General features: G+C 36.6%; 1 protein-coding gene across 1 annotated transcript in view; it reads right to left on the bottom strand.

The window, feature by feature from the left end:
• LOC145680823 (gamma-aminobutyric acid receptor subunit beta-like) overlaps positions 1-4,977 on the bottom strand; it is a 446,609-nt gene extending 441,632 nt beyond the window's left edge. Inside the window, exon 1 of the mRNA XM_081751911.1 lies at positions 4,414-4,977. Coding sequence (XP_081608037.1) covers positions 4,414-4,469 — 56 coding nt within the window. The 5' untranslated portion in view covers positions 4,470-4,977. The remainder of the gene's footprint in view (positions 1-4,413) is intronic.
• Between the last annotated feature and the right edge of the window lie 21,169 nt (positions 4,978-26,146).

Below are 26,146 nucleotides of genomic sequence, written 5' to 3'. Positions count from 1 at the left end.
TCAAGAGAAGCTAAAAACGAAAGCGAAGTGTGAAATTCTGTAGTGGACAGCCGCCTTTTATAATTGCGATTACTCTGAAACTAGTGTCATAGCATTTTGAGAGATAGTTGGTACATTGATAGGCTATTGTGATAAGCCGTACGTTGTAATATATGGTAAAAAAGTAAAAAGTGCCAAAAATGGACATCCGCCCATAGTGAACTAAGTTACGAATACATACAACTCGCTCATTGTATGAATACATACATCCGTAAATATCATTCTGCACTGGGGTACAGAAGAAACGCGTTAGGACACTGCGTAAGATTCTAACTACATGAGCTACAACCGGGAATCGAATCCGAGTCTTTCACACCGAATGCTTATTATATAACCAGAGAAAGCTAATTCAAATTGTATTATTGTAAAGCATAACAATGTTGGATGAACTAATTGACAATAGTGAATCATCAGAAACAGTTACACTGTAACTATACAATTTATTTTATACGTACATGTGCACATTTGTATACCCTCATACCATCTTAAACTATGAGCCCAATGGCCTCTTACCCCCGGGGACAACGAGCTTAAGCTTTTCATGGTAGTTAGTGTGCCTTACTGGGTATTATTGATATTTTGCTTTTTCAACCCATGTGTAATCGTCAAATATTTTATAATTTGCTCCGGTGCAGTATATTTTTAATGTTTTAACATCAATTTTGTTGAAGTGTCAATAAAATAAATATGTATTGAATATTTTTCGACCATTTACATTTTACTCCTATGCGTGTTTGTCGTAAGGGACCCAGGGTATTTGTTTACCCAGGGGCTCATAATGATGTTAATTTGTCCCTGGGTAAGTTTTCAGTAAGTCTCCAAAGTTCTAGAAATTTATATGGCTTAAATATGACGATTCGAGGTAGAAACAATATTTATAAAAGTTTTGAAGAAAGAAAATATACAGTGTAAAACGATCAAGTGTTTCAGTATAATCAATGATGCATTGTAAAATGTCAAATGAAATTGTTTTTAGCTGATAATACTTTGATTGCTGTAAAATAGAAAATCTTTTCAAACATGATACTGTCTACATTGCGGTCCGTAGGGTCCGTAGAACAATGAGCGTTCTAGGATTTTTCAAAGCGGGTTAAATTATTCGAAATAAATGTAAAGCATATTAGGTTTGCTTACTAACACACTTTAGTTTATTGACGCAGTATAATATAGAATATTTAACTTAAATATACTTATATACATTAAAAACTACAGTATATTTACTCTAGTTAATAAACTTATGAATTATGCATAAACAGTATTTGTTTTATATAAGTGGTTCCCAATTTCGAAGTGCACTCTATTGACAGACATGAGGTACATTCTAATTTATAAATATTACGAATGTTGTACAACAAACAAGCGTTAGATTAAATAATCGAATTAAAAAAAAAACATAACCATTGAGTAGGAATTGTTGTTTCATTAAGAACAAATCTGGTTAAAATAATACTGCAACTATGGTATGCAGAACTTTTACTGAAAATAAATATAAATTGGGATTATTATTATTGAAGAGTTGAGATTTTTGCTGCATCTGAAATCGCAAAAGAGGCCAAGCCAACAAGTTGCAGGGAGGGTAATTTGAAGTTTTCTGTGTCTACGGAATAAGAGCGCCAGTTAATAAGGTTGGAACCACTGTTTTACAAGAAGTGTTATGCGTACACATGCATCGATATTATGTGATCAAAAGTATCCGGACAACTGGCTGAAAATGACTTACAAGTTCGTGGTGCCCTCCATCGGTACTGCTGGAATTCAATATGGTGTTGGCCCACCCTTAGCCTTGATGACAGCTTCCACTCTCGCAGGCATATTTTCAATCAGGTGCTGCAAAGTTTCTTGGGGAACGGCAGCCCATTCTTCACGGAGTGCTGAAACGAGGGATGTAGGCAGGTGAGGCGTGGCACGAAGTCGGCGTTCCAAATCATCTCACAGGTGTTCTATAGGATTTAAGTTAGGACTCTGTGCAGGCCAGTCCATTACAGGGATGTTATGGTCGTGTAACCACTCCGCCACAGGCCGTGCAGTATGAACAGGTGCTCGATCTTGTTGAAAGATGCAATCGCCATCTCCGAATTGCTCTTCAACATTGGGAAGCAAGAAGGTGCTTCAAACATCAATGTAGGTCTATACTGTGAGAGTGCCACGCAAAACAACAAGGGGGCAACTCCTCTCCAAGAAAAACACGACCACACCATAACACCACCACCTCCGAATTTTACTGTTTGCACTACACACGCTAACAGATGACGTTCACCGGGCATTCGCATTACCCACACCCTGCCATCGGATCGCCACAGTGTGTACCGTGATTCCTCACTCTACACAACGTTTTCCCACTGTTCAGTCGTCCAATGTTTACACTCCTTACACCAAGCGAGGCGTCGTTTGGCATTTACCTGCGTGATGCGTGGCTTATGAGCAGCCGCTTGACCATGAAATCCAAATTTTATCAAGTCATGCCTAACTGTCATAGTACTTGGAGTGGATCCTGATGCAGTTTGGAATTCCTATGTGATGGCCTGGATAGATGTCTGCATATTACACTTTACGACCCTCTTCAACTGTCGGCGGTCTCTGTCAGTCAACAGACGAGGTCGGCCTGTACGCTTTTGTGCTGTACGTGTCCCTTCACGTTTCCATTTCACTATCACATCAAACACAGTGGACCTATGTATGTTTAGGAGTGTGAAAATCTCGCGTACAGACTTCTGACACAAGTGACACCCAATCACCTGACCACGTTCGAAGTCCGTGAGTTCCGCGGAGCGCCCCATTCTCCTTTCTCACGATGTCTAATGACTACTGAGGTCACTGATAATGAGTACCTGGCAGTAGGTGGCAGGACAATGCACCTAATATGAAAAACGTATGTTTTTGGGAGTGTCCGGATACTTTTGATCACATAGTGTATATGTGTATTCGCGCTGGCGCTTGTGTGTCTATCTTTAGTCCCCCTTCCCTTTCAAAAATCCTACGGGCGTCCCTGGCTGTCTATAGATTTTCCTATGTGTACAATTATTCAATTTTGTCGACTATAAATGCAGGGAATTGAATGAAGGACCCTCTTCATGAAAAAACGAATTTGTTATCAATTTACAACTTGTTACATACTTATGCACACATTTAATACATTAATGTAGTAGTTATATGCATGTTTTATGAAAATATTTTTTTTCTCTTCATGCAGTGAACATTGAGAATGATTTAATGTAACGGATTAAGTTATCTGTATCAAAATATAACACCCATGGTGTAAAAATTTAAATGTAAATATGCATACAAGTTCTGATAGGTTATTAAAGTAAAGTTGGAGGACTGAAAAACTGAGTAATAAGAGTGGAAAAACATATTCTGGTTTACTTAAGTTACAGAACATCACTGACAGAAGCAATGACAACATCTTCGTTAACTTACAATAGACATAAGTAATTGATATTAAAATGACAACAAATCACAATTTATTTTAATACAAATCTGTTATACTTAGATTTAATTTAATAAAATATTAACCGCGTACATTTTAAGTTATTCATAATAAGTTTTGCTGAGATATTGTGAATTGTTCCGCCTGAGAATGTCAAAATGTACACAACTATTCGGTATTTATTTTACCTAGAAAAAAAATAAAAAAGTGAGCGAAAAGTTTAAATATTAAACATGGGCGCCCGAAGAAAATTTTGTAGGGAGGCATCTTCCTGGTTGCTAGATTACTTTGGTATTTTTTCTTTTTATTTATATTAAGAAAATCTTAAGAAATGTAATACATTTTCGTGAGCCAGGTGGGCCCGGACCCCTGCCCCCTCAGGCGCCAATGGTATTAAAGTACATCTCCATTTCTAAATAATTTCGTAGTTTAAAACCAATTTTCTCTATAGATGAGATGAACCAAAACGTTTATATAAATTATTTTAACAATGTAAAATTTGTATTTAAATTTTATTTAAAAGGAAATAAAAATTAATTTCAGAAAACAAAATAAGGGAACACTCTTTAGAATCATACTATATGAAAATAGTATTCAATGTAGAAATGGTTTCGTGAACGTGAATTTCAATAAATTAAAAACGATGTTTTAATTAATAAATGATAAAAGTTTGGAGGCAACTTTTATATGACTTAATGTAAATGAAGTATTCACTTTCCTTGTTTCCGACAAAGTTTCAAAATTTCAGAAAGTCAAAACAAATTGAAAGTTTCGGTTCTTTATAGAACTCTAATAGTAAAAAGCAACAAAAGTACTGCAGCCGACACGCATTAGCATTGCTGTCAAAATTCTTAAAATTATTTTTAAAAAATACAAAGAATTGTTCTCTTTTATTTGCGCGTAAAAATAAGAATTAATTAAATTTTAAAGAAAAATTTCTTACTTACCTAACACTCCATTGACTTGACAGAAACACTAGCATTAACAATAATCCTTCGGCCATCGTCAGAAAAAAAAATCACTAAAACCCCGGTGGTCTTGTATCACTTGCGATGCTTAACAAACAAATGGCGTTTGCGCAAGTACACCACTCAACGCATCTTCTGTCCTTGTCGTCGAAAGTCGACATCAGCGCCACACCATGTTGAAAGGATGAATTAACCGTTGCCTAGCAACTATAGCACTGAGATTGAAGACCAGATTTTCCTTTCAGGTGAAGTTAAGGAAAAGAAAACAAGAAGAAGAAAAAAAGACAATTGGAGTCGGGGTGGGAGGAGGGATGCTTGTTTGATGGATTTGAGAAAACGTACTGCCTTATGCTTCGCTTGAAGGAAGTGAGAGCAGTATATATAAAGTCGAAGAAGCTTGGCTTCCAAATCGTTGAAGAAAGGATCAAACGTCTTTCCAACGTTTATAATATTCGTTACTGGTGGCTTTTGTCGATATATCTTCAATGGATTAACTTTTATTTCTTCTATCTATGGTTTCCGTTTTGGTTCAAAAGAGCAGTTTTTTTTTTTTTTTGTTAACAAAATTCCTCTTCTTTCCCTGTAAAGATAGGCAAGAAACAAAGTCATGAGTTTGTTACATTAATCTCAATAAATTATCTTTAATTAATTACGACAGTAGTTTAAAACAATGCTTGAAAATTTTCACGTTTATAATACTTCACTAGCTGATCCTGTACTCTCTACACAGCATATCATTCACATATGAGCATAAATCTCCTTGCTATTCCGCACATCTGTACATGTCCCTTTACAGACACAAATGAAAGACGCCTTTATAAAAATCGGAAGGGTTTACCATAAAAGGGAGATTTTTTCGATTACTTTTTTCAATATCTCGCACAGTTTGCAACATTTAAGTCTACTTCCGGTAGTAGTTTCTAATTCATGTATGATCAGTGTTATCTTTCTTCTTGCATGTAGTATATAATAAGTAAATACATTACATACAAAATTAATTATAATGTCAGTGATATATAATGTTCATGGGGTAAAACACTCCAAACAATAAAGATTCATCTTAGACTGAAAAAATGGTTATCCTTCGTTTTTCATTATCATTTGGACATGAAACGAACACCTGTGAGGTATACAACCGCTGTATACAACTATGTTATGTTGAAATGTATAACTCATAGGATATGATCAACTTTCTTAAAATTTCAACACTTCCAGTGTACCCCTAAAAATGTAAGAAAGAAATAACGGTCACGTGTTTTAAATATTCAACTAAAACTGGACAATCTACACAAAATTTGGAATCGATCAGCGAAAACGACACGTTTTTAACACTTGTGGTTTTCGAGACCTCTTTGTCGAAAAGACTGAAGGCAAACATACAGGTATAAACTTTTCTTTGAAGGAAAACATATTAACCTAGCATTTTAATATATAGGTGCTCGATTTGTTTGTTTACTTTTCTCCACATTCGAGATGCTAGCTTGGTAACTTGTAGGTAACTATAGAATCGAAACCTATACTAGTTAGAATGTTTAAGACGTGTATCGCACGGGAGTAACAGGTGATCAAAATTCAAGCAATGCCTTAGAAACTCCTTAGGTTATACCAGAGGTTCTCAAACGATGTGTCACGAAGTCCCCTAAGGTGATTAGACAGATTTTAGAATTTAAAAATCATGAAGAATTTAATAATAATAATTAGTTAAACTGGAGACAGACTGTACCAATCAACACCTCAAGAGGTAGCAATAATGCTCAGTGTTATGTTGAGTCATATAAAAACTAATTGGTTTCACTATTATAATAGATATTATTATTTACAATAAAAATATCAAGCAAGTGTGGAACCACTGGGTTAGACAGTCCAAATGAGTCAACTATGTTTCAGTTATGATACATTTCAGCCCATTGAAAGAGCGCGCATATCGGCTAGGCTTATCCTTTTAAAAGCTGAACGTTTTTATGTTTGTCTACTATAAAAGTCCACACTGTTGAACAGATTGAAATGGATTTTGGAATATAATGAAACGAAATGAAATCTTTGAGTTTTACGTCCCTTGGTTATGCTAGCTAGGCTAAAGGAGACGGTGATGAGAAATGAATGAATTGGTGGAATGAGGAAAGTGGGAGGAAACGGTACAATCCGAGAAAACCCACGCACACAGTGTTTGTCAACCGCAAAGTCCACTTGGCGTGAGTTGGGATCGAACTAGAGACCTCATGCACCAGAGGTGAACGTTCTACCACTGAGCCACCACGGCAGGATTTTGGAATATAGTTGGCACTTACATTCTACTGGCGGATCTACTGGGAGGACAATGAGAACGATCAACACAAAAGCTCCCCTTTTTATGGGCCTTTAAATAAATCATTCCACTACTTTATTCTGATTTAGTTTAAAGCTCTGTACTTGAAGCCTACATTAATCGTTCATAGGTGGCGATCCACCCCCTTCCGAAATGACCATTCTAGATCTACCAGTGTTTCGAACTAGGTTTCTATCATGTCACTGATTGAAACGCATCTCCTTTGGTGGTGAGCGTAAGGCGTTCAAAATTAATGCAGAAAAACGGATTATCTCAGGAGACACTCAAGTTAGAAATATGATAAAACACAAGATACATATTAAACTCCTCATGACCCCTTTTGAGACTTCCACTTTTTTAGGTAAATTTTAGACTTTCAGTCAAGCAGCTATTGTATCAAGACTATTTATCGTAGGATCATGGTTTATACCTAGTTGTATTTGAAATAAAGCAGTGTTTCCAACTGTATCAGTCAAATGTCCCTAATATGTACCTAAAGGAATAAAAGTTCCGCCAAAATTTGGTGAAAATATTTTTTTGTAAAAAAAAATAAAGTCCCCGTTTTCCGTAAATCTTTCCTCTCTGGTACACGACACGGACATGTGAATATTACCAAAAGAACTTCGCTTCATTCCAAACAAAACGAAGTATAAATCATGATCCTGGGATAGGTAGTCTTGGTGGTAAAATTCATTTACTATTTTTTCCCGACCCATTTTTCCTAATAACTACTAATCTATTATTATTCAATAAGCTCTAGTGTCAAGACTCTTTATCGTAGGATTATAGTTCGCAATTCATTGGTAATGAAGCAATTATTCTAACTGTATCATTCAAATTTCCCTATTATGTACTAGAAGTGGAAAAATCTCGCTCAAATTTGAAAAAAAAAATGTCAGGTAAACATAACTTTTCCGGGAATTTGTTCCCCCAGGTACAAGCTAGCGCCACGTGAATGGTATAGAGTTTGAAACGTTACATCATTACAAACAAAATGAGGTACGAACCATGATCTTACAATGAATACTCTTGACATTAGAGCTTATTGAATAACAATACATTAGTAATTATTACCCAAAAATGGACAGGAAAATTTAATAAATCAGTTCTAGCACCAAGACTATTTATTCTAGGATTATGTTTTGTAATTATTTTTGTTCCAATTAAGCAGCGTTTCGAATCGTACCACTTGCATGTTCCTATCATGTACCTGAGTGGAAGAATTCTCGCCCAAAATGTATAAAGAAGTAGCAGGAAATTCAAATTTTCAAAAATTCCCTTTTCGGAAATTTATCTTCTCAGGTACACGACAACGCAACTGTAGTAGTATCATTGAAAACGTTGCATCATTACGAACAAAATGAGGTACGAACCATGACCCTACGACAAATAGGGATGACACTGTAGCTACTTTACTAAATACATTGGCTAAAAACGTGTAATATGGGAAAAATACATTTTTTTTTAAAAAAAATCTCTATTTACCCTATAATCATGGTTTGTACCTAATTTATTCGGTATGATACTAGGTTTTAAATGGTACCACTCACATGACCCTATCATGTACTTGAGGGGAGGATTTCCCGGAAAAGGAAAAAATTTCCTGAAAAATCCGTTTTTTACCACTTTGCGCTGGATATTCCCGCTTCTGGTACATAATACGGGAATTTGAGTGGTACAGTTGGATACATTTCTTCATTACGAACGAACGAGGTACGAACCATGATCCTAGAATTAATCGCGATGTGGCAGGAGTTTTTTAAAGAGCTCTAAAATGTACCCTTTTCTTTTCTCTTTAGTCCATGTTTGTGACATCACTGCCCCCAGGCATCGCACGCGTGACTGCAAAATGCCCATGAAACATATTCTTTGATGCTTCCTCGCTTCAATGAATGCAAAAACTCCGGTTTTAAAAGCTTTACTATACAGATTTATAAGGCAAATTCCGAAGGTCGACGCCATGATACAGATCTGTATCAAAGTCTCCAAAGGATTAAAAGTAATTGGGCACGTGACCCAATCAGGGGCGGATCCAAGACGGACTTCTGAGAAGGGCCGGTGGGCTACTTAGAGCTACTTTTAAGAGCTCCAAGCTCTGGGATGGGTTTCATTTATATATAAAATAAGAAAATTTCCTCTTCTGAGGGGGAGGGCGATTGCTCCGATCACCTCACTGGATCCGCCCCTGGACCCAACGTCCTAAAGGGGTATCTGAGTGTATGCCTCCCCGCTATACAATTTCAAACCGTTTTGCCTTATAAGATGATTTTTTAAAATAGTTAACATTTGGATGGCCCTAAACTTTTATCAATACATTTTGATTGAAATGATTATCCTAAAGAAGGAAAGGGATTTACATTTTCACACAAAGACTACATATTAAAGAATACCGGATGCAGCAATTGTTATTATTTTTTAAACATATTTAATGTTTGGGTGGGCCGGGATTTTGTCATATCGTTTCGATTGAAGTACGCATTTTAGGGGAAAACGGGGTTCAAATATGTCGTCGACAGCGGGGATAAGAGGGACGTCACTCTGAATTTTCAAAGGATGTTACGTTTTTCGAAGTGCTTGCTTAATCACATACTATAGTACTTAAATATTTATATTAAATACTATTTTGCTACGGAAGAAAAATATATTTACGTAGTTAATAAGAATACATATATTATAATTAATTAAATAATTGTTATTTGATATTATGTACAATGCAAACTCGTGCAATAAAGCATGTGTATAATCTGGACTTTGCTTGTGTGTATATATTGTGTTCCCCCTTGAATAGGTACTTTGGCTCAACTGAAAAAAAAATCCTCGGGCGTCCCTGGATTAAAATACAGTATACTTTTCAAATATTTTCTATAAAGCAAATAATGGTTATTCCTGTACTAATAATGGTTACTGCAGCTAGTTATGCTTAACATACTTTTAGGAAACTTTAGACAAGAGACAGTAGGCTTGCTGGACATATTTTGAGTTAAACTATAGGGAAGAGACCGTAGATATACTTGACATACTTTCAGGTAGCTGTTCGGAAGAGACAGTAGGCATGCCTGACATACTTTTAGATAACTGTACGGAAGATACAGTAGGCATACTTGACATACGTTTAGGTAACTGGTAGGAAGATATAGTAGGCATGCTTGACATAATTTTAGGTAATTGTAGTGAAGAGACAGTAGGCATGTTTGCCATAATTTTAGGTAACTGTAGTGAAGAGACAGTAGGCATGCTTGACATAATTTTAGGTAACTGTAGTGAAGAGACAGTAGGCATGTTTGCCATAATTTTAGGTAACTGTAGGGAAGAGACAGTAGGCATGAGAGTGTATCGAAAAAAGTATTTTTTTTTTCGAAATGTTGAGATGGGTAATACGGAAAAGTGACCATTTTTGAAAAAAAAAAAAAAAAAAAAAAGACGTCTGATTTTTATCACACTTTTTTGAGGTCGTTTAGGTGGCACGCGTCGATCTTGAAGTTTTGATACTGATTTAGTTATGTAACACGCACAACAATTTCACAAAAATGTCATTCTTTTTCTATTTTATGTCCTTTTTCTGCATTATGGTCGTTTTCTGTTTTGTTTATGACAAATATATTAAATTCGTGCTTCATGGATGCTTTCCTATGCTGTTTACTTAAACTTTTGGTCAAAAACACTGGCGCAAATCCCGGGGGGACGAGGGTGACATGTCCCCCCCAATGTTGGACCTGGGGGGGACAGTCCACCCCAATAATCTGACTTAAAAAGTGCTTTTTGGGATAAGCTTGATGATTTGTGTCCGACTGCCACAAAGGAATATAAGATGAAATTGATTTATCTTGGCTTTTCCATTTTTAAAAAAGAATCGTAATCTGTAGTACTTCAAACTGAACTTCGTGCTGTAGTGCATTTAGTAGTCTCATCAATATGTATTAATTCCACTTCTGATAGTTGGGCACAAATTGCAATAAATGACAGAAGAGGATATACCCCTCTCTTCATGCTGGAAACTTGTCTCAGCTGTAGGTACGGGCACAAATTCGGGAGAAATAAGGATGTATGTCCCCCCCAACATTGGAACTGGAGGCTCTCCCAATAATCCGATTTGAAAAGTGCTTTTTGCAGAAACGTCTGATGATTTGTGCCCGACTGCCACAAAGGAAAGTGAGATAAAATTTGTTTCTCTTGGCTTTTTCATTTTTAATGGCTTTTTTCATTTTTACGCGACTGTGCGTGACGTAACCTGATATTTAATCTTATCTCCTTTTCTCCCCTAGACCCTAGCACACGAAGAATATACAGACTATCCTATGTCAGTAGAACCCATCTTTTCAGTAATGGGAATTTAATCTATTTGTAGTATCATCCTAGGCATCTACTCATGCTTCGTAAGCTAATTAACTCTATAGCCTATGGAACCCTTCCCATAAGCTGAAGCACTGAACCAAAAGCTCTTCACTGACTTCTATCATTAGCCAACTGGATCCAGTTTCTACTTTGTATTCCTATTTTTGCGAGATCCGTCTTAATATTGTCTTCCATCTGCGCCTAGGTCTTCCTAATGGTCGTTTTCCGATTGGTCTTACTTTCTTTCATCCTGGCTATATGTCCTGCCCACCTAAGCATCCTAGACTTGATGACCCTAACAATGTTTGGTAGACCATATACATTATGTAGTTTCTCGTTATGAAGTTCCGCCATTGCCCATTCCCGTTCCTCTTCGGTCCGAATACTCGTCTCAGGATCTTGTTCTCAAATACTTTCAGTCTATGTTCTTCCTTTAGAGTAAGCGACCATGTTTCGCAACCATACAGAACAACAGATATGATTATCGTTTTATATATTTTATGCTTCAAATTCCTCGACAGAATTTGCGAAGATATGAGATTTGAACCGAATAGTAACACGAATTCTCTGCTTTTAGTCGACATTTAATTTCTTCGTGAATATAATTTTCGTCTGTTAATATTGATCCTAGATATTTGAAAGTATCCACTTTATCAAAAGAATTATTTAATATTTTAACGCATCCATAATTTACCGTATTACGGTCCCGACGCACTTCCATTTATTTAGTCTTTTCTCTGCATTTGCTTCTAAACCCATGCCCCTGCAGGCATTTAATAAGATCTGTGCATTTCTTTCTATTGTTCTCCTGTCATCCCCTATTAAATTTACATCATCAGCGTATACCATAACCTGGTGAATACCGCTCAATTGTAGGCCCTGGTTGCTATCTTTGATTTTCCTTATAGCGTATTCCTCCAGCACAAAATTAAATAATAATGGCGACAACGCATCTCCTTGTTTCAGGCCATTCTCGACGTGAAAGCTCGTGGCCAAAAATTTTCCTACCCGGACTTTACTTTGGGATTCATTTAAACATGCCTTAATTGATCTAATTAGCTTTTTCGGTATTCCAAGTTCTGTAAGAACGTTGTACAATGTTTCTCCCCTAACCGAGTTGTAAGCCTTTCTAAAATCAATAAATAGTTGATGTACTGGACTACTGTATTCCCGCTTCTTTTCGAGTATTTATCTCATGGTAAATATTTGGTCGATAGTTGATCGATTTTGTCTCAATCCACACTGATAATCTCCAATAATTTCATCTGCGTATGGCGTCAACCTTGCTAATAGAATGTTTTAAAGGATTTTATAGGATGTTGACAGAAGAGAGATGCCTCGATAATTATTACAGTCAGTTTTGTCGCCTTTCTTGTGGATTGGAACAATGTTTGATTCTTTCCACTCTTGCGGCAATTCTTCCTTGTTGTAAATAAGGAAAATGAGTTTGTGTATCTTGTTCCACAATTTTTCGCCTCCAGCTAAAATTAACTCAGCCGGAATTTCGTTTACACCCGGATATTTGTGTTTCTTTCATTTCTTTATAGCGATTTCTACTTCTATTCGGTTGGATTCTGGAATATACGTTTCTGCGGTGTGTACCTCCCTTTCTCCACGCACATTAGTTTTTGGTGCGTGTTAAGCAAATCGTTAAAGAAATCTTTCCATCTTTTTAAAATGCTATCTGTATCAGTGAGAACTGTTCCATCAGCTTTCTTTAATATAAGCACGGGGTTGATCATCTTTCTTAAATTCGTTGATCCCTTTATACATATCCCGAATGTTTTTATGTTTACTATTATCTTCAAGTTCCTAGATTTTAGCTTTCAAAAATCGCGTTTCTTTGTTCCAAAAGTTTGGGAAGTTTTCCCCCCTGATATCTACGACATTTTGTGCTGTTATTTCATTTGGATTTTGTAGCCAACGTAATTTTGCCTGTTTTCTCTTTTCTGCTCGTTCGAACCATGGTTTGTTGCTACGTATTTCCGCGTGTCCCAATTTTTCTTTTGAGAGAGGATGCTTCGTAAGCAAAGAAAAGAATTCAATTGCTGGAATATTTTTCTTCATAATCTTAAGGTTACATCTGTTAACTAAAGAGTATATGACATGCGTTAGATTTCTGTAACGATTCCTTTAATGTTATGGAGATCAAGGGGGCCGATCCTGGGAGGTCGGAGGCCCCCCCAAATGCTCACGTGGACCCCCTGTATTTTTATGAATATGTATTTTCTCTTGTTATATGTATTGTTTTATGCATTTTTTTATTAATGCCCCTCCCCCCCAAAGTTACAGAGAAATCGGCGTCCTTGATTGAGATTATCATCATTTAGCTCAAAGAGTATTGTTGCGCCATACATAATTGATATTCTTTCTTCATATATTTGGGGAAGTCATTATTTATATTATTATAAAACAATTTTAACGTGGATCTTTGTGGATGCCTAATTAGAAACATACCAATTATAAATATGCATGTATTCAGATTTCAGAATGTGTTCATGGCAGTGATTTGTAATACTGATATGTACTACTACTTCATTTACATCGCCTAATATATAATATACTCTACAACAGTTGATCAGATTCTTCTACCGTAATATGAGTTTCATCTCCCTTCTCTAGAATAAGCCTCAAATGTGCCCACCTCCAAATGTTGAAGACAACCAATGGCGTATTTAGGACTTTGTTTCGAGGGGCTACGCCCAACACAAGGAAGGAAGTGGGCAATTGCCCACCTGAGTTTGAGAATTAAATATATTTTAATGTATGCATAAATTGATGTTATAATGGCAAGAATTGCAGACCGATAAATCCTATATGATATGATACAAAAATTTAGGAGTGAATCTAACCCTTTATTGTATTCATACAAGAAAAAGGAAGCATCCTCTTGGCCTTCCTAATTTTCCGGGCTAATTATTCCCCCGTTTTGATTTTCTTTAATTCAAACATTTCCTTCTTTTAAAAATAACTAAACGATATAATTTTTCCTTTGTTATAATAACTCAAGTCCTGTCATGTTGATATCCGCGCAAGTTGGTGTGGAATACCAGTTTCGCTTATCAACTCCTCTTAGTTTTGGTGTTACTGATGACGACCGACTTGAAACACAACTGACAATGGTCGATAAAGTATGATAGACGAAATGAAAGAAAGTAACGTCAAGAAAAAGAAACAGGAAAGTAGAAAGAACGAAAGAAAGAACAAAAAAGCAGTTCTTACATGTAATGAAATTTGACAAATACAATATTATTTCTGAACAAATAGCATAAGAAAATGGAAAGTCAATGACATTCTAAGAAATGTTAGAAGGATTATTGCTGTGCGTAGAATGCGAAAAACTAACAAATTTATTTCGGGGGGAGCTTGAGCCCGATAGCCTCCTAAATACGCCACTGAAGAGAATTCTGTTTCCCGATTCTTCACAGCATTGTTTTTCAACTTCATAAATATTTTGAACATCGCTTATATACAGTGTTCGAAGTGGAAAAAAAGCAGAGGCGGCATGTTTCATTATGATTTTGACTCAACATACCGGCTATATAAATATTGTCTTCATCACTGAAAAACCAGAGACGGTATGTCCTAATTACTGAAAAACCAGAGGCGGTGTGACATACCACCGCATACCATCTCACTTCGATCAATATATATATATATATATATATATATATATATATATATATATATATATATAGATAATATGGGAACGGTCTTACCAGTCCCCCCCAATGTTGAAGACAGATTTGCGCCGATGGTCAAAAATAGTCAATTTTAGGCTAAAAATGTCCCTTTTTCTAATGATGTTTTCTAGTTGGTTTTGACTCTGCGTTTTATTCGAAAGTTTTTCGATATAAAAGCCTAAATAAATAGCTTTTCATTTGCAAACAGTTCCTCAATTTCTGTCTAGCGCTTTGCTTATTTTCATAGCTTATTATCCTTTGAAAATAACCCAGAGCTCACCACAAAGAGGTGGCTGGACATCGAGATCCATCCAACAACTTACCTCCAATTACTTCTGCAAACATGATTTTACTAAGGAGCATGCCAAGATTTTCTTCTAGATTTCTCCTTGAACTTTATAATAGTCTCTTTATGTTCGAAATGGCGATATGTGTTCCCTAGATTCCAAATTCGCTTTGCTGTAGCCATCAAGTACGCTGACGGGGAAAACGGAAGAAGCAAGCTCTGTGATGATTTTTACAAGCAACTTCACTCCTTAGGTGACAGGAGAAATCTTGCATTTCCGCTGTTTTTTTAAATATAGGCATCTCCTTTCTCATTCGCAATATTAGGTCCTATTGTTCAACGGAGGTTCGTGGAGGGAGCATCAAGCCCAATAATTCATGTCACAGTATTGTTCTGCATTAAAATTGATTCTTGGTAAGACAGAAGTGCGAAGTCTTTTGTCTTTTTTCCAATCTTCTTGCTTTTTAAATTCCTCGTAACCAAGATTTTATGTCTGAGTTTTGGTCAGTTATTAAAGCCAATAGTAGATTTTCAAAATGGGCGAAGAATGTGTTTTGTTGGATAACTCTATCAATAATCAATATAGAATAATCCGATCTCTCATGTGATGTAGGAGAAATCAGGACAAGTTAATCATATTCCAGAAGTGTACTGCGTTGTTAGTTATTGATAGTTCCTCCTTGGTAACAAACTACAGTGGTGCGTACACCTTCATTGTGTACATTGCAATAAGCTGCGGTTGTTCAGAGCGGTGGGGGCATGTTTGACATACTTTTAGGAAACTGTGGGAAGAGACAGTAGGAATGCATGACATACTTTTAGTTTAGGTAAGTGTAGGAAAGAGACAGTACGCATGCTTGACATACAATTAGGTAACTGTTATTAAGAGACAGTAAGCATGCTTGACATACGTTTAGGTAACTCGGAAAGAGACACTAGGCATGCACGACATGCTTTTAGATAAGTGTAAGAAAGAGACAGTAATCATCCTTAACATACTTTTAGGTAACTGTTGGGAAGAAACAATAAGCATGCTTGACATACTTTTAGGCAATTGTAGGGAAGAGGCTATTAGGGTGTATTGAAAAAGGTTTTCTTTTTTTGAAATGTTGCATAACCAAATCACGCTCAATACTTCAAGGTCGATATGAGTCACCTAAACGATCTCAAAAAAATATGAAAAAAATGAGACGTCTTTTTGGTCAGAACTGGCCACTTTTCTGCACTACCCACCTTAACATTTCGAAAAAAAGTGTTTTGTTTTTTTAATACACCCTAGTAGGCATGCTTGACATACTTTTAGATAAATGTAGTTAAGATACAGTAGGCATGTTTGACGTACTTTAAGGTAATCTGTAGGGAAGAGACAGTAGGCATGCTTGACATAGATTTTAAGGAACTGTAGGGAAAAGACTATTGACTGTTCCTTCTAGCAGTTTACTGGTTCCGATTATATTCTGGCGTAGAGAAATGGTAAGCGCGTTGACCGTTCGTGCGTGTGGAACTGGATTACAATCCTAGTAGGATAGATCATTTTCTGTGTCGTTACATCATCATGAAGCAATTGGGGTGTTACTTAAACTGTGTCTGTTCATACTGCTTTGAAAGTTTGTAATACCTTTTAGTTAGTGTAATATACCGTTGAAGAATTTCACTCTTATCTATTTTGCTTAATTATTTGTTTACTTTCGTTTATAACCGGTTAAGTAACCAACAATAAATACCGGTACTCTGAAAATCAAGAACTATGTTCATAAAAAAACGTTTCATTAACTTGACTGTTGTTACTTATAATGTTCTACTTTAATATTAATTTTCTATATGCAATGTTTAATTTTTCGATTGGGTCCTTTATATCTCTCGGTCCGTTTTGAGCATAGAAATATACTTGTATTTATGCACGTATACGACAAATGCTTGGCTATTCAAATTGTGAAATTTTTATTGAATGGATTTGAACTGGAATTCTTCCCTTACAGAAGAAATATCTTTTTCTTCTTTTGCATTCAAAAAGCGATTTCCTTGCTAGTGATTTATCCTGCATATACATTTAGATTACATCCATACACATAGAAAAAGACGAAAAGGGAAACGAAAAAACAGATAATCAACACAAGGGAAGGATAACTTCATACGGAGCAACAAAAAATATCAACGTTCCTTACCACATCATAGCAAACTGCCGTATCCCATTAAAGAAACAGGTCATAATTCGTCAAGAACAGTTTAGCTAACGCTTAATCCGAATAAGCTGAGGCCTAGGGCGGCATATTTGGCTACATCTTCCCCTCTTTATATGTTACAAAATGCATTAATTTATTGTGCTATGGCCGTTTCTGCATTACCGATTATTATGTTTATCCGTTTGCGAGTGATCCGGCCCTAATGTGTGTATTGAACAGGGAGATTTTGTGTAGTTGCAACTGAGTTTGGATCTGTTAGTGACGACAATTTGGTTCTTGTAAGTTTGAACAAAGCCTAAAAGATCTATCAACATATAGAATTGTCTTCATATATTAAAACAGAATGAGCAACAGCTCCTTCAAATTCAGTATGTAGAAATGTATTCTAAACGCATTACTCTTTCTGAGAGGGAGGGCTGTTCGAGAAATTCAGTCTAGAGTGGAAGAGTGTAGTAATCATATTATTACCCTGACCAATCGCATTATGAAAAAATCAATCAGTTTTCTTATAGTAATCAGTCTGATCGGTCAGCTCCACCTTTTCTGTTATCTTGTCATTTCATACGTCAAAATTAGCTGCTTTAATGAGTTCCTGAAAACGTCCTGTATTCGAAGTATAAATTAATTTAGAATGCTTTGATGCCCTTCTACCAACGTCCTGTATTCATTGTATAAATTAATTTGGACACGTAAGTTGTTCTCCCGTTTTCCGGTGGGCTAGTTTCGATCGTCGAGGAATACCATGCTATATCCGGTAAACACGTATTTTTTTTCACCGTATATTACAAGGCTGAATCTGGAAATATTCCAGTATACAACATATCCATTGATTACAGTAACATGAAAGCTGGTTAATATTCAAAACATAGTCCCTTGTGTTGGACTGTCTACAGCCACCTTCCTGCCAACTGTCCGATTCCATGTCTGTACCATGTTTTGTCCTTAAAGGCAAAGAAGTAAGTCACTGCTTGCTGTTTCTACCTCCTGCTGGTTAGTGAAGCATCATGAAATCAGAAGGGTGCCGTGGACCGAAAAAGGTCGTAATCTGAAAGCGCAAGCTCAGGACTATGTGCCGGATGTGGCATCAGTTCTATGCTGTCAAATTCTTAATTATTTTGTTGCGTTTTTCAAACTAAGTGTATTTTTACGTTAGCCTCTTGCACTTTCTGTTCACAAATGCAGAACATTTTTGGCGTAGTGCAGCATACATCGATTCCAACTGTTCGTAATAAAGATTGACATTGATAGTACGACAGTTAGGAATAAACCCAAAATGAATTACTCCATCGTATTTGTAGTTTCATACACATAGAGCATAATTTTATGCTCTGAACGGTCTTGTTTGATAACAGGTTTCACTGATATTTGAAAGTTATTTTTATATTTTACTCATGAAAAAAGATCTGTTTGCTCCCTGCCAAGCTTGTTTCGGAAAGAGAAATAAATAAGAAACTAAATATCCAGTTCAAACAGTTGCTCGAAAAAAAAATATTGGAACTTAGATCCTGTAGCATATCTAGGTACCAAAATAAAATAAGTGACTTAGGAATTGTTCTTGATAATTAATCAAGAAACAATACGGAATAACGTGGAAGAAATAAGCGGAACCCAGGATTTAGTATAAAAACTTTTGCTCACATAATTACTGAACTTATCCATTGGCACTTAGATATTTTTCTTACTATCCAGGATCAAACTCCTCATGATTGCCGCGTTTGGTGAAAGAGAAATGTGTTCGACCCCTGGTGGAAGTACGAACATGCGGTACGGATGTTTGGTGTAGTTGAGCTGTAGATCAAAATCTCATAAACATCATCATCATTTCAGGTTTTACTTGAGGGGGTAGGGGAGTTGCAAGACCAGGTCCATGGTTAGGGAAGTGGCCAGGGGGCTCCTGAAGCATTCAGTTATTTACAGATATGTATGTATAAATGAAAGTTGAAGTTAAGTTTCCCCCTTCTCGCCAAAAATTCAAGTTCTCGGCAATTTGTCTCCTATTTGAGCTATTGGTCCACGCAAGACACTAGGATATAAGCAGAATTTGTCATTACTATATTCCTATACAATTGATTAAATAAATGTAGCCTATATTTGAATTTTAGTAGAGACAATTGTTCCCTCTGAAACTTCAAATGATCCTTCTGCACATGTAGTTTCCTTATTGAAATCAAACAAAAGTACTAATTAATAAAAGTATCTAGTATTGAAAATTAAATTTCGCTTGGATTTACTAGTATTTAAAATATATACGTACTTTGGGACTTTACAGAATTACTTCGAGATAAAAATAGACACGAGCAGTGTCGTATTGCAAATTTTATCCGATTTAGTTACGGAGTTGGCCTACCATTTAAAAGTTTGTATATCAGGGCACTCATTCCATATCAGTATTTTCAAACTTTTGCGGACCCGAACAGAGTGCAGAAACTAGAACCAGCAATTAAATTTTAAGTGATATGCCAACTATCGCAAACTAAAACATATATTTTGTGTTGCACTGACGCAGATCCGTATGGAATGGGGCTCCAGGTTTAGCTACAACGTTGTGCCACTATCTAATGTTAGTGATTGAGGTAATATTTTCAAAATATTTTTCTGTAGAAGGAGGAACTTTCGTCATTATCACTTGGCCCACATAACAGCGTTGAACAACCCGCCGATTGCCAGCTAGCCGAGTGGACAAATTTGTGTCTGTCTATGAGATTAACATCTGTAAGAAATCTACGTTTCGTAATCTTTCTGAATGAATTTTTCCATATGGTGTGACAAACTTTGCAAACCGATGGCGAAAAGTCTATCACTCTCCGAAGTGGGGTAAGGCCGCTATGGAGAATTTTCGAACATTGAAGCCACGCGCTACTACTATTCGCAAAGTTTCTCTTACGTACCTCTTGTGCTCCTCCTAATAAACATAGAAAGATGATCAATACATCTTTGTAAAGCTTATGGAACGCAGATTATAACGATTTAACATTATTTCCGATTTTGCCCACCGACTAGAAGAAGTAGAAGAAGACATTTTTGAAAAATTCACAAGAAACTCGAAAATATTCTTTTCGAAAATATTTCATCTCTGGCAACACTGTGTGTATGTACAGCAGCGCAATATAAAACTCGTTATTACATACCTTACATTTGTGTGTAACATGTACAACAGCCACTGAGATCTAGGTCGAGGAAGGTGTCCCAATATGGGATACCCTTTATGGGCTGTATCACCGATTTCAATGGACGAAATACCGGTAGACACTTATATGAGAACACTCTGCGACATTCCTAATTAACACAGTCTCATGATGTACATCCTTGTAAAGCTTATAGAACACAGATTTCAACTATGTAGGATTGATTCCTATTTGACCCACTGGATAGAAGAAGAAAGTTAAAAAATTACAAAGAAGTTATTTATTTATTTATTATTGAAAAAATATAATTTCTGTATACGCATGCTGTATCAAGGATTTTACTGGAGAAAGTATATCGTTGTATGAGAACACCCTGCAATGTGATAGTTGTCCTTATTTGTTCGAACTGGAAAATTGACTAATAGAAGTGGAATATGGACCTTAACAGCCTAACAAATTTAGGTACAGAAAACAATGAACCGCTATATTATTGTAATGTATAATTTAGTGTTTACATTTCTTTTCTTATGAAAAATACTTTAGAGAAACAGTGTTAAAAAATTTACAATACTCCGAGAGTGAATGCTGAGAGGTCTTCTATGGTGAATTTTCCAATATTGGGCCGCGGTGGCTCAGTGGTAGAGCGTTCACCTCTGGTGCTTGGGGTCCCGGGTTCGATCCCAGCCCCCGCCAAGTGAACTTTGTGGTGGACAATCACCGTGCTCGTGGGTTTTCTCGGGGTTCTCCCACTTTCTTCATTCCACCATTTCACTCATCTCTCATCATCACCGTCTCCTTTAGCCTAACCGGCATAACCTTGGGACGTAAAACTCAAAGATTTCATTTCATTTTCTCGCTACGGCGCAGACGCAGAACGCATTTTATATGGACTGGGTCGCCGGTGACTCCATATTGTGGTTGTAAGGGTAAGTTGTTTTTACAGGTGCAAATAATGAATATATACGGGTAGCATATTGTAATGTAACAAAGCTCTAACACATGGAAATATTTGAACACTGTACTAGATATAAAACTGTAGTGTACCATGGAAAAAATATTATAACAAAAATATTAAAAACAAAAACTTGTTTAAGAGTTTGCTTTAAATTGATATAAAGAATAAGATTCCAAATATTGAAGAATCCTCAACATATAATGATATCAAGTACTACAAAGGAAACCAAGAAAGTTCTATCGCTTTTTCACCGATCACCATCGAACATCGATATGTCACATAACACGTACCTAGAAGATCAAAAATAGTCACCACCAGCATCGACGCCCTTCTGCCAACGTTCTGGAAGGCATGGTTCCCATCGCGATAGAACTTGATGGCCCGTGAAGTGAAGAAGGTATCAGGTGCATTTTGCACCTCTACTAGGGATTTGAACTAGCGTCCTCCAAAATGATTATACCGGGAATGGAACAGGTGATAATTTGACGGTGCAATGTCTGGAGAGTATGGTGGATACAATAGTGTTTCCCATCCAAGGTGTAGGATGGTGTACTGGGTCATCCTAGCCACGTGGTGCTTACCATTGTCCTGCAACAGGAGGACCCTTTGGCGATTCACAAATGCTGGTTCCAGAGTTTTCAGGTTCTTTTGAACACGGCTCAACTGCTGACAGTTCACAGTTGCATTGATGCTCTGTAGCAGTTTGCGATGCCCGATGCCCCGAGCAGTCCACCAGACACACAGGAGGGATTTCTTCTTGTGCCGTGCTGGTTTCGGCTGTGTTGGAACCAGTTCATGGGATGCTAACCAATGATGACAGCGCCGTGGATTTTTGAACAGGACCCACTTCTCATCACATGTCAACATACTCATCAGAAAAGGTTCCTTTCTGAGATGAGACAGCAAAGAAACACAAGTTTCCACTCGCGTTGCCTTCTGGCCCGGAGTGAAATCATGTGGGACCCGTCGACCCAACTTGTAGTGCTTCCCAAGTTGATGGAGGTTCTGCCGAATGATTTCTCCACTCCCTCTGAATCACAGTTTGTCATATGTCTGGCCACTATTCGCCTCAATTGCTGCCTTAAGATCTTCAGTTTGTACATGTGTAGGTCTTTAGGCATGTACTGCGTCTTCGAGAGTTTCGTCATCGTGCTTAAACTTGTTAAACCACAGCTGCACTGTCCGCATAGTCACGGCAACTTTACCAAAGTCCTGGCATATCTTCCGCCCCGCTGCAGCTCCAGTTTGACCCCAGTTTGAACTCGTACAACATACACGCCCTTATGACGCTCTGTGGAAGTCCCATGTTCACTTTGTCCTTACGCAAGTTCACGGTGTAACTGAATTGTCACAGCCAGCTAGTATGCTGGACATACCCACACCAACAACTAATCTTCGCGTTATCTTCATTCACATTCAAATCACGGCGTGAGGGCCAATGAAACACAGATCTTTACAAAAAGCGACAGAACTTTCTTGATTACATTTATAGGAAACGTGGCGCCAATATTGGAAAATTCACCATACAAGACCTCTCAGCATGCACTCTCGGAGTGTTGTAGACTTTTTAACACTGTTTCTCTAAAGTATTTTTCAAAGAAAAGAAATGTAAACACTAAATTATACATTACAATCAGATAGCGGTTCAGTGTTTTCTGTACCTAAATCTGTTAGGCTGTTAAGGCCCATATTCCACTTCTATTAGTCAATTTTCTATCTCGAACAAATGAAGACAACTATGTATTACATTGCACGGTGTTCTCATACAACGGTATACTTTCTCCAGTAAAATCCGTGATACAGCATGCGTATAGAGGATTTATAATTTTTCAATAATATATAAATCAATGAATAAATAACTTCTTTAATTTTTCAACTTTCTTCTTCTTCTTCTATCCGGTGAGTCAAATAGGGATCAATCCTACATAGTGTTCTATAAGCTTTACAAGGATGTACGTCATGAGACTGTGTTAATTAGGAATGTCGCAGTGTTCTCATATAAGTGTCTGCCGGTATTTCCTCCATTGAAATCGGTGAAAGAGCCCATAAAGGATATCCCATATTGGGACACCTTCCTCGACGTAGATCTCAGTGACTGTTGTACATCTTACACACAAATGTGAAAGGTATGTAATAACGAGTTTTTTGTTGTGCTGCTGTACTCACAGTGTTGCCAGAGATGAAATATTATCAGATAAAATTGAGTTTTTTGTGATTTTTAAAAAAAATCTTCTTCTTCTTCTAGTCGGTTTGCAAAATGGAAAATAATGTTACATCGTTATAATCTGCGTTCTATAAGCTTTACAATGATGTATTGTTTATTTTTCTATGTTTATTAGGAGGGGCACAGGATGTGAGTAAGTGAAACTTTGCGAATAGTACTAGCGCGTGGCAGCCATGTTCGAAAATTCTCCGTAGCGGCGTTACCCCACCTCGGTAAGTAGTAGACTTTTTGTGATCATTTTCCTCAAACATTTTTCCATAAGAACCCGTTAATAGAAATTGTATTGCAATTTGTTCCCGGTTCAGCAACAATTTGCCAGACTAATAGAGCGTGTCATTACAAGAGATGTAGATACACTATAAACACATCCTGTATGTGGAGAGAGTTAAGTGTACCTGTCTTGTGGATAATAAAAGTGTGAGATTATTCTGAACGAAAATAAAGGAGGCTGTTGTCGTATTTATATATACGGTTTTTAGGCAGAGGCTTATAGAAATTAGTATATATCAACTGGAGCGGAAAGTATTTAAAAAATACTACGTTTCTAAAACAGTAACAAAACATGTCGCACATAAATGCTTTTAACAGTTTCGATGTGGAACAAGGCAATAATCAAAGTTTCATAGAAAGATTCGAGCAAATGTGAGGTTAAGTTCTTAGGTTTTCAGCAAATATTGGAGATAAAACGTACGGAGATCTTGAGACATTTAACATGGCCTGTTCAACCGGCTAAGAAGACTTTCGATCAACTTAAGAAGTTTCTAGTGACACAATATGGAGACAAAGTAAATCCTATCTCAAAATGTCACATCTTTCAGGATATGATGCAATCAGAGGGGCAAAATGTGCTGCAGTATGTCTTATCATTAAAAAAAGGATTGTTTTGCGACTTTGGTAACAACTTAGAGGAATTGCTAAGGGATCAGTTTATCTTTGGTGTTATGAATGATAAAGCCAGAAGCAGGGGCGGATCCAAGGGGCAATCGCCCCCCAAGAAAAGGAAGCTTTCCCGTCCCTAGTCAGAAGACGACCAAAGATTTGATTTTCCAAGGGTGTATCTATCTATCTATCTATCTATCTATCTATCTATCTATCTATCTATCTATCTATATATATATATATATATATATATATATATATATATATATATATATATATATATATATATATATATATATATATATATATATATATATATCAGTCAGTATTAAACTGACAGAAAAGCAGATGAGGAAAATACACATGGATATGGACAATGCTCAACATTTGAACCCGACCTCCTATCCGAAAACAAGACATACGAAAAAGCTACACGGTAAAAAATAAAGAGAATAACAGACCATAGGTAGCGAAGAAGGAAATTTTTAGCTATGCTAATTGTGATATACTGTGTATTGCAGTAGCAAAAATGTGCTGCTTTTAGGGTTTCCATATTTCTACTGATCTAAATCAGACAGTGTGAGGTAGTAAATCTTCCAAAGTGGGGCATTTTGGAAGATTGTTTACTTTCACACCTCCCATCGGTAGAAAATACCTAACCAACAAACAAGCCGCTTTTATTTCAATCCTTTTAAGTGTATCAGTAATGATGGTTAGGTAAGTTAGCCACTGGGAGACAAAGGGAACCCGTGCTCTCTAAACTACTTCCTGCCACTTCTCCAAATTGGGTTCACCTGTTATGTATTTTTAAATTTATTTAAAATTTATAGCAAATGAAGTATGTTTATGATAGAATATGTAAGAAAATTATTTTCACAAATCCAAGTTAACACCTTAACACAAAAGAACTGGAATTAATCATCTATGGATGCAGACAGTTGCTAATTTATTTCACCGGTACTATAGTGGATAACATTGTCTGAGTTTGGTCTTACAAATAGTATGCGTGTAAGGAGAATTTTATTAATTGACTGTTGAGAAAATTCTGTTTCGTAGTTTAAGGTCCCACGATTTTGCTCCGAGGAGATGGTAATGATGATAATGAACGAAATAATAGAATGAAGAAGGTGGGAAGAAACAGGAGAAACCCGAGAAAACCCATGGATATGGCGTCTGTCTTCAACAAGACCTATTTGACGAAATCTGGGATCAAACCATACACCTCACGCAGCAGAGATAAGTACTATATCACTGAGGCAGTACTGCTGTCTTGACCCAGCATCACAATGTAATTGAGGGCTAATTGCACTAAAATGAAACGAAATCAACTCTAGAAAGACCAAAAAAAAAATCCGTTATGAATCAATGAGTTGTCTACACAGTACCTAGTTAAAAGTTTACGGTTGTAACGCCAGTCGAATCTCAGCTGATTCTTTACAGTTAAACTTTATAGAACAGGAGAAACAAGTACTTGCCTCCTTTCAGATATAAATGTTCTAATTTAACCTTTCATTCCATTACAAATCTTAACGCATGGATATAATAGGGTTACCATGTTTTGATATGTCAAAATACGGACACATTTCCTTCTGGCTAACGTGTTACATAAGCATTAGCTATTGACACAAGAAAGGTTAATTTTTATCTGTTACGTTCAGTTAGCCCCTAAAACACTTTAAAATAAATTCAAATGTATAAAAATGATTAATCAAATATAACAGCATCAGGTTGATTTTGCCT

The sequence above is a fragment of the Thermobia domestica genome, chromosome 3, assembly GCF_964235325.1.
Source record: "Thermobia domestica chromosome 3, izTheDome1.hap1.1, whole genome shotgun sequence".
NCBI lineage: Eukaryota > Metazoa > Arthropoda > Insecta > Zygentoma > Lepismatidae > Thermobia > Thermobia domestica.
This window is presented reverse-complemented; position numbering and strand designations above follow the sequence as displayed.